This window comes from Piliocolobus tephrosceles, chromosome 8, assembly GCF_002776525.5.
Source record: "Piliocolobus tephrosceles isolate RC106 chromosome 8, ASM277652v3, whole genome shotgun sequence".
NCBI lineage: Eukaryota > Metazoa > Chordata > Mammalia > Primates > Cercopithecidae > Piliocolobus > Piliocolobus tephrosceles.
Window position 1 is genome coordinate 2,230,972 of NC_045441.1, and position 11,037 is coordinate 2,242,008.

The 11,037-nt window shown below is 59.0% G+C and overlaps 1 protein-coding gene across 4 annotated transcripts in view; it reads right to left on the reverse strand.

The window, feature by feature from the left end:
- Nucleotides 1–2,032: 2,032 nt before the first annotated feature.
- The window catches only part of BRAT1 (BRCA1 associated ATM activator 1), an 18,080-nt gene continuing 9,075 nt past the window's right edge, over nt 2,033–11,037 (reverse strand). The window contains exons 4-14 of one of the 4 annotated variants that reach the window (XM_023188472.1): nt 9,190–9,337; nt 7,843–8,215; nt 7,444–7,563; nt 6,330–6,421; nt 5,942–6,060; nt 5,522–5,708; nt 5,204–5,277; nt 4,030–4,132; nt 3,788–3,886; nt 3,424–3,596; nt 2,033–2,943 (exon numbers count right to left, since the gene is read on the reverse strand). In XM_023188472.1, the coding sequence (XP_023044240.1) occupies nt 2,248–2,943; nt 3,424–3,596; nt 3,788–3,886; nt 4,030–4,132; nt 5,204–5,277; nt 5,522–5,708; nt 5,942–6,060; nt 6,330–6,421; nt 7,444–7,563; nt 7,843–8,215; nt 9,190–9,337 (2,184 nt within the window). In that variant the 3' untranslated portion in view covers nt 2,033–2,247. The remainder of the gene's footprint in view (nt 2,944–3,423; nt 3,597–3,787; nt 3,887–4,029; nt 4,133–5,203; nt 5,278–5,521; nt 5,709–5,941; nt 6,061–6,329; nt 6,422–7,443; nt 7,564–7,842; nt 8,216–9,189; nt 9,338–11,037) is intronic. The other 3 variants (XM_023188473.1, XM_023188474.1, XM_023188475.1) reach the window with 3 other exon arrangements.

Below are 11,037 nucleotides of genomic sequence, written 5' to 3' on the forward strand. Positions count from 1 at the left end.
CCTGGTCTCAAACTCGAATTCCAAAGTGCTGGAATTACAGGCGTGAGCCACTGCGCCCGGCCCCCAGGAATAACTTTAACCAAAGAGGTAGAAGATCTGTACACTGGAAACTGTTAAGACACCAATTTAAATAAACTGCAGAGGACACAAATAAATGGAAAGATATCCCATGTTCATGGATGAGAATGACAATTTTTTTTTTTTTTTTTTTTTGAGACAGTCTCGCTGTCACCCACGTTGGAGGGCAGTGGCGTGATCTCTGCTCACTGCAAGCTCTGCCTCCCAGGTTCACGCCATTCTCCTGCCTCAGCCTCCCAAGTAGCTGGGACTACAAGTGCCCGCCACCATGCCCGGCTATTTTTTTTGTATTTTTAGTAGAGATGGGGCTTCACTGTGTTAGCCAGGACGGTCTCGATCTCCTGACCTCGTGATCCACCCACCTCAGCCTCCCAAAGTGCTGGGATTACAGGCGTGCGCCACTGTGCCCGGCGACTAACATTTTTTAAATGTCCATACTATCCAAAGTGCTCTACAGCCTCAATGCAATTCCTATCAAAATTCCAATGGCATTTTTCACAGAAGTGGAAAAAACAATCCTAAAATTCATATGGAACCACAAAAGACCCCAGAGCCGAAGTAATTGTGAAAAAGAACAAAGCTGGTGGCCTCACATTACCTGACTTCAAAGTATACTACAAAGTTAGAGTAAGCAAAACAGGATGGTACTGGCATACAAACAGACACACAGACCAGTGGAACAGAACAGAGTATAGAAATAAACCCTCATGATTAGTCTTTGACAAGGGTGCCAAGAATACACAGTGGGGAAAGGATAGTCCCTTTAATAAGAGAGGACCAGACTACTCAGGAGGCTGAGGCAGGAGAATCGGTTGAACCCGGGAGGCAGAGGTTGCAGTGAGCTAAGATTGTGCCATCGCACTCCAGCCTGGACAAGAGTGAGACTCTGTCTCAGTAAATAAATACGTAAATAAATAAAAGAGGACCTAGGGAGACTATCTCTACAAAGATTTTAAAAATTAATTGGGTGTGGTGGCATGCGCCTATAGTCCCAGCTACTTGAGAGGCTGAGGCAGGCAGATGGCTTGAGCCCAGGAAGTTGAGGCTGCAGTGAACTGACCATGCCACTGCACTCCAGCCTGGGCCACAGAGCAAGATCCCACCTGTAAAACAAACTAAAACATCACTGGGTGCAGTGGCTCATGCCTATAATCCCAGCACTTTGGGAGGCCAAGGCAGGCAAATGACTTGAGCTCAGAGAGCAGCCTGAGCAACATGGTGAGACTTTGTCTCTACAAAAAAAACACCCCAAAAAAGTAGCCAAGCATGGTGACCTGTGACTGTAGTCCCAGCTGAAGGCTGAAGTGGGAGGATCACTTGAGCCTGGGATGTACAGGCTAGTGAGCTGAGATTGTATCACTGCACTGCAGCCTGGGGGACAGATCAAGACTCTAAATAAATAAAGATAAAAATAAAATAAATTGGCCGGGCGCAGTGGCTCACGCCTGTAATCCCAGCACTTTGGGAGGCTGAGGTGGGCGGATAACCTGAGGTCAGGAGTTCGAGACCAGCCTGGCTAAAAGGGTGAAACTCCATTTCTACTAAAAATACAAAAAATTAGCCAGGCATGGTGGCGTGTGCCTGTAATCCCAGCTACTTGGGAGGCTGAGGCAGGAGAATCGCTTGAACCCAGGAGGCAGAGGTTGCAGTGAGCCAAGATCATGCCACTGCACTCCAGCTTAGGCAACAAGAGCGAAACTCCATCTCAAAAGAAAGAAAGAAAGAAAGAGACAGAGAAAGAGAGAGAGAGAAAGAAAGAGAGAGAAAGAAAGGAAAAGAGAGAGAAAGAAAAAGAAAGAAAGGAAAGAAAGAAGGAAGGGAAGGGAGGAAGGGAGGAAGGAAGGAAGGGAGGAAGGAAGGAGAAACAGTGCTGGGAAAACTGGATATCCACATGCGAATGAATGAAACTGGACCCTTGTCTCAGATCATTATTACTAAATTAACTCAAAATGGATTAAAGACTTCAATGCCATTTATTTTGAGTAGAAAATAAGTCATTTCTTTAATACATCAAAATGTGGGATTTCTTGACCTTGCTTCTCTCCTGATCCTGGCTTCCCCAGAGGATCCACTGGGCTGGGCTTGAGCCCTGGGGATGGCAGTGTCCCACGGAAGGACGTGGCACTGCCTTCCTCGGTCCTGAACCCCAGTGGCAGAATCTGGTTCTACTTAGTAGCAGTCAGCCTCATCCCCCTGCAGGAAGCCCCCCGTGGCCAGCATGTCCTGCAGGAGGGACTGGGGGCTCTTCTCCACGTGGTCGCTGCTCTCGGCCAGTGTGCTCCGCAGGCTCTCCAGGTCTAGGGACCTGAGCATGGCCAGCACAGCCTCAGACTCCTGGTCCCCTGTGGGCTGGGCGTGCTCACCTGCCCGGCACCACGGCAGGGCGGCCTCCACTGAGGCGGTGTTGGAGCCGCCCCCGGCCTCCCGCAGGCTGCTGTAGGAAGCAATCCTGTCCCTCAGGAAGAGGAGGAGGTCACAGGACTTCTGCGCCACGGGGCGGTCGCAGTCAAACAAGGCAGAAAAGGCGAAGTCAAAGAGCCCCACGTGGCAGAAAGCCCTCAGTGCCTCGGTGAGTGGTCGGGCTGGGGCCGCCTCGGGTAGGGCCACGGCATAGGGGCAGTGGGTACGTGGCGGCCCCAACGTCTGGCCCAGGAACACCAGTGCCAGCTCCAGGCCCTGGGTGCGGACCTCCCAGTCCAGGTCCCGGCTTGCCGCCCGCAGCACAGTGGCCACGAACTGTTCCGTGTCCCGGGCCACGGCGGCGTGGCCGTCCCGCAGCCACTCGGTGAAGACTTGCATGACCGCCCTCCGTGGGAAGCCCTCCGAGTCTACGGAGAGGATGTGCAGGAGCTCTGGGAACAGGCTCTGGGGGACAGGGAGCGGGTGGGGATGGTCGGTGGGGCGGCAGGAGTGGGGCTCCCACAACAGGACCCCAGGGGCGTCAGTGGGGCTGGCCCCAGACATGGGCAGTCTAGGGCCACACCCCACTCTGGCACCTTCCCGTGCTACGCGGTGAGCACACTGCCCTCCAATCCTCAGTTTACCCATCTGTCAAATGGAGGTAACCATGTCTAAGTGGAGGGGTGCTGGGGAGACCAGGCGGAGAGCACAGGCCTCATGCCCAGCAGAGCCCCGGGGCCTCGGCAGTCACTCCCACAGGTGCTGCCCACAGCAGCAGCTGCTCCCTCGGTGGATGCTGGCCGCTCACTCCCCCGCAAGCAGTCGAGCACACACGATGGCCAGGTGGGAGCTGCTGGCCAAGGAACCCGCCACCTCCTACCTTCTTGGCCTCTGTGTGCTCAGGGCTGGCAGGGGCTGGCAGCTGAGGAACCCAGCACTTCCTACCTGTCGGGCCTGTGTGTGCGCAGGGCTGGTGGGGGCGTGCAGGCCCCGGCTGGAAAGCTGCCCCGTGGCGGTCACTGCACTCGCTCGGACGTAACTCTCAGGGTCCTGGAGGAGCTGCCGGGCCAGCTGAGGCACCTCTGAAGCCAGGAGGGCGCATCTGAAGTCGGCCTGTCCTGGGGGTCGAAGTGGCCACATGCAGCTGTGACCGAGGGCCGAGCCTTGCCGCCTCGGCCTCTGCCTCCACCCCCTTGTGGGCAGCTGATGTGGCCCAAGTTTCTAGAGCCAGCAAGAGGCTGCTGGTGCACCCCGGCTCAGTGAGCCCCCAACAGGCGGGAAGGCAGCCCCTCCGTCTGCCAGCACTCACCTCCCCAGTGCCTGCTCAGCTGGGTCAGGAACTCAAGGGCGGAGTCCCTCACCTCCCAGCAGGGGTGGCACAGGCGCTTCTGCAGCACAGGGAACAGCTCTAGGGCGGGAAAGGGCAGGTCAGGGCGACCTTGGGGCCAGGCTCACCCTGCCCTCGGAGCCAGCTGAGCCTTTCCACCCAGTCCCTGCTGCCTCTACCCCTGCGACTCCAGCTCCATTCACCCCTGTGAGGGGCTGCGTTACCTCTGAGGAACTGCGGGATGAGGGGGCCAAGATCAGAGCAGCAGGGGGTCTTGGGTGAGCTCAGGAGCCACCTGAGTGTGGCCTGGAAGGCCTTCTTCAGAACCTGGAGCAGACAGGGCGGGCTGTAGGGCCACGAGAGGCGGAGGAGCAAGCTGTCTGCCTGTCCCTCTCACCTTCATCTGTGCTGCCCCCACTCCAGGGACAGAAATGGGGACAGGAAGTGGAGAGAGAAGGGAACGCTGGGCTTCCTTCTTTTTTAGAGACAGGGTCTCACTGTGTCACCCAGACTGGACTGCAGTGCTGCAATCACAGATCCCTGCAGCCTCCACCTCGCGGGCTCAAACAATCCTCCTGCCTCAGCCTTATGAGTAGCTGGGGCTAGAGGCACACATCACCATGCCCGGCTAATTTTTGCAGTCAAATGCTCTACTCCTGAGCTACACCCTGGGGCTAATTTTTGTATTTTTTGTAGAGATGGGATCTTGCTATGTTGCCCAGGCTGGACTCAAAGTCCTGGGCTCCACGGATCCTCCCACAGCACAGTAATCACAGCTCTGAGCCCCACACCCCTCCTAGACTGATTTTAATAAGGCAGAATCTGCTGCAGAAGCGGCTTCCCAGACTGCGAGCAGGAGGAGGCGGCGGCAGCCCCCACCAGAAGACCCACCAGCCAGGCAGCGGGATTTCTGCATCAAAACATGACCAATGACGCAGGGCACTTTTCCTTAGGATCTCAGGAGGCCCTGGGCCCTTCCTCCAAAGTTGTCCACTGTCTGCTCAGCGACAGGCGGCACAAGGTCTGTACCCGCCAGGGCCCAGCTCCGCGAGGGGCTATGGCGTGGGCACGTTCACAAATGGCGCTTAGGAGAACCCGGAGCCCACGCCCAGGGCAGTCCTGGTGCCACTTCATTTCCCTTGTCCAGAATTCCCTGCAGGCCGCCTGGCCGGCACCCCTGCTCCCCACGGCCCCACACACCCCTGCACGCTGATGTATGTTCACCAACAAGAGGCCCTGGGCCCGACGCATGCAGCCACCTGCGACATGAAGCTCTCTGAGCAGTGCCTCTGTGGCCCTGTGTGAAGGCCCCGTCCCCAGGGGCCCGCATGGGGCCAGGGCGGAGTGGGGGGTGGGTCCCACTGCCTCTGCCTCCCTCTCCTCCTTCCCTATCCCTACCGTGGGGCTGGAGCCGGGGCTCTCGAGGCACTCCAGGAGGACAGCAAGCGCCTGCGTCACCAACTCCTGGGGGCCTGAGACAGAGGTGAGCGGATAAACCACCCCCACCTCCACCCCAGGGCCCTCCCCATCAGCTCTGGGAAGGAGCAGGACAAGGCCTCATCCGCCAGCTGAAACCTCCTGCACGGCCCTGCCCCACTCTGCCCCCGCCCCAGAGAAGAAACACAGAGGGACAGCAATTCCCAGGCGCCTCCGAGCAGAAAGGAGAGTGGGGGCTTGGGTTTCGCCCAACGCCAAAGCCCTACAGAACACACTCACCAGTCCCCTCTGACAGCGTCCCCAGGAAGTCGAGGGCTGCTCGCTGGACCCGGACGCAGCCCGCCAAGGTCCCACAGAGGTGGCCCCCCACACTGGAGGCGGGGGCAGCCGAGCCATCGCAGAGCCGCAGGACAGTCACTGCAGCCCCCAGCAGGGACGCCTGGGGCCACGGCGACGGGCGCTGGGGCTGCAAGGGAGGGGAGCGTTAGCCAAGGTTGCAGTCCCACTGCCGGCGTTGATGCAGGGGCGCTGGGGCTTCGAGGCGTGTGGGGCGGAGGACATCAGCCAGGGTTGTGATCCCACGCCCGGCGTGGACGCGGGGGCGCTGGGGCTGCGAGGGGTGCGGGGCGTCAGCCCAGGTTGCGGTCCCACTGCCAGTGCGGATGCTGCCGGGCTGCATGAGGGCGGGGCCGCACCTACCAGCGGCTGCAGCTCCTCCAAGTGAGCCAGGGTGCGGCACAGGAGGCCCGCGCAGGACGACTTGGAGGCCAGGAGCGCGTCCACCGTCGCGGCGTCGTCTGCCGTCCCGTCCAGCAAGCCTGCCAGGAAAGAGCTCCCTTAGCTTCAGCCTCCCCACGGTCGCCAGCCACCCCCCGGCCACCACTCGCAGCAGAGGCCAGGACCTGGGTGCAGAGCAGCCGCTCACCAGGGATGATGGCCACGCCCCCGGTCCCCTTTCCCCTTAGTGGGAGGCCTGGGTGTGACTAAAGTGGGGTGGGGGTGGCGAGTCTGGTACTCCCATCCATCTCCCCTCCCCCAGCTGCAGGGACCCACGTTCCGCCCTCCCAGCCCTTTCTGAGCGGCGTACCTGGGGGTCCGGGGGCCTGAACTGTGGACTTCAGGACACAGGCCAGGGGCTGGAGGAGGACCTGGAAGGCCTGGGTCCTCAGTGCCTGTGGGCTGGAGACAAACAGGTAGTGAGCGCCGTGACCCTGGCTGTGAGGCAAGCTGGCTGTGCTAACATCCCCAGCAAGCCTGGGGCAAACCAGGGAGGGGGTTGGGACACCCGGCCAAAAAACAGTTTCTCTGCAGGCCACTAGCCAGGGGATGCCATGGGACAGAGAGTGGCAGGGAGACAGACCTGACCAAGGAGATGAGCCTGACACTCCCAATGTCCTTAGGAGCAGACACTGAGGGGCCTCCAGGAGGGCCCGGCCATGCACCCAGAGAGAGGGGCAGTGCCCGCTCAGGTGGACAGGGACGGGGTGCCCCCAGCCTCCTGGGTGTCCCCAGGTGTGCCATGTCTACTCTGTGGGAGGAACCTGCCCTCACATCTGGGCCCAGGTGGGGGCAGTGTCCCCATAGTGCATTCCTGCAAGGCTGGGTCTGTTCCTCCGTCCTCCCCCCGTCTACTCTCCTAAACATTCGGAGACCCCGGAGCTCAGAGCCGGGCTTTCATGGTCCCCTTGGGCCCTTTGGGCAGCGGGTCCTGAAGTCACTTCACCCCTAATGGGAGCCCACCTAGAACCCTGGCAGGACGTCCATGGCCTTCCCACCGGTCCTGACCCAGGCACTGCCGTTCCACCGCCCCCAGGCCCCCCACCTGCATGGTGTGCGTGCTGGGGAGCTATAGCACCCCCAACCAAGGCTGCGGTGGGAGGCAGGTGGGAGGGCAGCGGAGCGTAGGGCCTGGGCAGGACCATCCCGCTCTGGGCAGAGCAGCTCCGGCTATCCTTCTTACCTCTGGGGATCTCGCAGAGCTTTTCTCTGAAACAATTATTCTGTTGCTAAAGATCCTGCAGAAGCCGCCGGCCCGCACGGCCGCCACGCGCAACCCACGCACGGCCCAACCACACCCCACACGGCCGCCTGACTGTCCCTGGTTTCCGGAACTCCCCTGCCTTGAGGGCTGCGCTCTCAACCTCCCTGCCTGCCCCGGCTCCCAGCACCCGCCTCGGCATGAAACGCACCCCAGCCCATACCAGTGCTCGAGTTTCAGGATCCCCAAAGCCAGGGGTCCCACGTGGGTGGGGCCCAGGCAGCTCAGAGCCTGCGCCAGCGTCTCCCACAGGCCGCCGTCGGAAGAACTGAACACAGGAGAACTGCAGAGAGACCCCAGAGAGAGAAATTATTCCCCCATCTCCTAAAACCCCATTCGAGGCCTGGCTGAGACTGCCACGGCCCCAGCGCCGAAGGCGCCCAGCCCAGGACAGGCCTTTCCCCACGAGGGTTCCAGGGTCACCCCGGTGCTGCTTCACTGCAGGCCACATCCTCAGGGAGTCTCTGGCTGCCAGTGGGACATGCCTGGGCGTCATCCGAGGAAACCAATTGCCCACCCAGGCCCCCCAGCTGCGTCCCAGCTCGACCCAGGCCCCCCTGACCGAGCCACACAGAGAAGCAGGTCCACGAGCGAGTGTGCGGCGGGGATGGGGTCTCTCTCCAGCAGACAGGCCACGCGGGGACTCAGCCGCACCCACAGGGCTTCCGTCCAGGGGCTCTGGCAGCGCCCGAAGGTCGTGGTCAGGACGTTCAGGGCCTGAGTGACCTTGGGGGTGGCCGTGGAGCACAAGGACTCCTCAACGTGATCCGTGATCTTCTGGGCACACGCGGGCCAGTCATCTCCCCGCAGGCAGGGGTGCCCCTCGGCTCCACCTCGCATGGACAAAGCCAGGACGTGTACCAGGAGCTGACTGGCCGCGGAGGCCACAAACAGGCTGGAGTCTCCCTGTAGGGAGAAGATGGTGTCGACTGCACCTGGGCAGGGGATGGGGGAAGACAGGAAAAAGGGGATGAGCCGCAATAGAGCCGGGGGAGGCAGACGGCAACCTTAATCCAGGACTCCAGGGTCTCAGGAAAGATGCAAACAGCAGAGGGCACCCCAAGACGCCCCCAAATGCCCCTCCACTCAAAAGCAAAAGAGAACAGGAACTGAAGCTCCCTGGAGACAAGCACCTCCCCCAAGCTGAGCGTTAAACACACACAGCTTGTGATGCTTCCCAATTCGTTCCTTGTTGTGTTTTGTTCTTGCTGTTGTTGTTTTGAGGAGGAGTCTCGTTCTGTCGCCCAGGCTGGAGTACAATGGTGCAATCTTGGCTCATTGCAACTTCTACCTCCCAGGTTCAAGCCATTCTCCCACCTCAGCCTTCCAAGTAGCTGGGATTACAGGCACCTGCCATCATGCCCGGCTAATTTTTGTATTTTTAGTAGAGACCGGGTTTCACCATGTTGGCCAGGCTGGTCTTGAACTCCTGACCTCAGGTGATCCACCTGCCTCGGCCTCCCAAAGTGCTGAAATTACAGGCATGAGCCACTGTGCCCGGCCTTGTTTCTTGTGTTTTGAGACAGGGTCTTGCTCTGTCGCCTAAGCTGGAGTGCAGTGGCTCAACCACTGCTCACCACAACCTCAACCTCCTGGGCTCAAGGGATCCTCTTGCTTCAGCCTCCTGAGTAGCCAGGACTATAGCCATGCGCCACCATGCCTGGCTCCCAAATAGTTTCAGAGACTGAGTCCTCACAGCTGATCTGTAAATGGCTGAGAAAGCCGCCTCGCCTCCTAGGGCCTGACTTGCAAACCAGAGGACACTGGACAGCAGTACTGTCACGGTGCATTCTTCACAACAACCCTGCGACATCGCATAGACCAGACGCTCAGATTCAGCAAGGTGCAGTGACTCCCCTGGGGTCACACAGGCAGGATGAGGAATGGGGTGGGGTGTGGGCACACTCACCGTGGTCGGCCAGGAAGCGCAGGGCGCTGGGGTGCTGTGCCAGGGAGCGCAGGCCCTGGATCCAGCCACTGCGCACGGTGGGGACGGCCCAGGCTGCTCGGCCGAGGGGTCCTGCCTCCCCAAAGAGCCCTGGTAGCAACTCCCCCTGCTGGGAAGCAAAAAAAGAGGTGAAGGGGGGCCGGGCGTGGTGACTCACGCCTATAATCCCAGCACTTTGGGAGGCTGAGGACAGATCACGAGGTCAGGAGTTCAAGACCAGCCTGACCAACATGGTGAAACCTCGTCTCTACTAGAAATACAAAAATCTGCCGGGTGTGTTGGCACACACCTGTAATCCCAGCTACTCAGAAGGCTGCGGCAGGAGAATCGCTTGAACCTGGGAGGCGGAGGTTGCAGTGAGCCAACATCGCGCCACTGCACACCAGCCTGGGCAACAGAGCAAGACTCCGTCTCAAAAAAACAAACAAAAAAGAGATTAGGGGACCTGGCAGGTTTCCAGGGATGTGGAGCAAAGCAGAGATGGGTTTTCAGTTTTCCAGGGCTGGTGGAGGCACTTTTGGAGGACACTTTCATGTATGTATGCATGTATATATGTATGTATGTACGTATTTATTTATTGACAGTCTCACTCTGTTGCCCAGGCTGGAGTGCAGTGGCACAATCTCGGCTCACTGCATCCTCTGCCTCCCGGGCTCAAGCTATTGTCCTGTCTCAGCCTCCCGAGTAGCTGGCATTACAGGTGCCTGCCACCACACCCAGTTAATTTTTGCATTTTTAGTAAAGACAGGGCTTTACCATGTTGGTCAGGCTGGTCTCAAACTCCTGTCCTCAGGTGATCCGCCTGCCTCAGCCTCCCAAAGTGCTGGGATTACAGGCGTGAGCCACTGCGCCCGGTCTGGAGGGCACTTTCCTGCCAGCTGCTGACAGACAAGGGCCCCTGGATTCACTGTACAGCAGCGCCCTAGGACGTCTTAGACAGTCTGTCCTGCACCACGATGGTGCCTGGGTGGGCTGCTAGGGAGTCTGCAGGTGCTTAATTGGGGGGCACCATGAATGGCAAGCTAACGGTACTGGATGTGCCTTCGAGCAACCTGGCGAGGGCCTGTGGGGCACCAAGAGAAGCCATCTTGCTAGACGGGCAAGGGCCCTGAAGCTCACAGTGGGCATTACCTGACAGACTCAGTGCTGCCTGTTTGGAGCTGGAAGACACAGCTCTGGAGGGCTCTCAAGCTCTCATGCCTTGTTGCTACGTAGAAATTCTTGGCTGGGAGCAGTGACTCACGACTGTACCCCAACACTTTGGGAGGCCAAGGCAGGAGGATCGCTTGAGGCCAGGAGTTTGAGACCAGCCTGGGCAACATAGTGAGACCCCATCTCTACCAAAGATAAAAAAAAGTTAGTCAGGTGCATGCACCTGTGGACCCAGCTACTCGGGAGGCTGAATGGGGAGGGTCACTTGAGCCCAGGAGGTCAAGGCTGCAGTGAGCTGCCACTGCACTCCAGCCTGGGCGACAAAGCAGGATTCTGTCTCTAAAAAACAAAACAAAAAAAGGCCGGGTGTGGTGGCTCACGCCTGCAATCCCAGCATTTTGCGAGGCTGAGGCAGACAGATCACTTGAGGTCAGGAGTTTGTGACCAGCCTGGCCAAAATGGTGAAACCCCGTCTCTACCAAAAATACAAAAATTAGCTGGGCATGGTGGCAGGTGCCTGTAGTCCCAGATACTCGGGAGGCTGAGGCAGGAGAATCACTTGAACCTGGAAGGTGGAGACTGCAGTTAGCTGAGTTTGAGCCACTGCACTCCAGTCTGGGGTCTCAAAAAAAAGTAATAAAATAAAAAATAAATAAA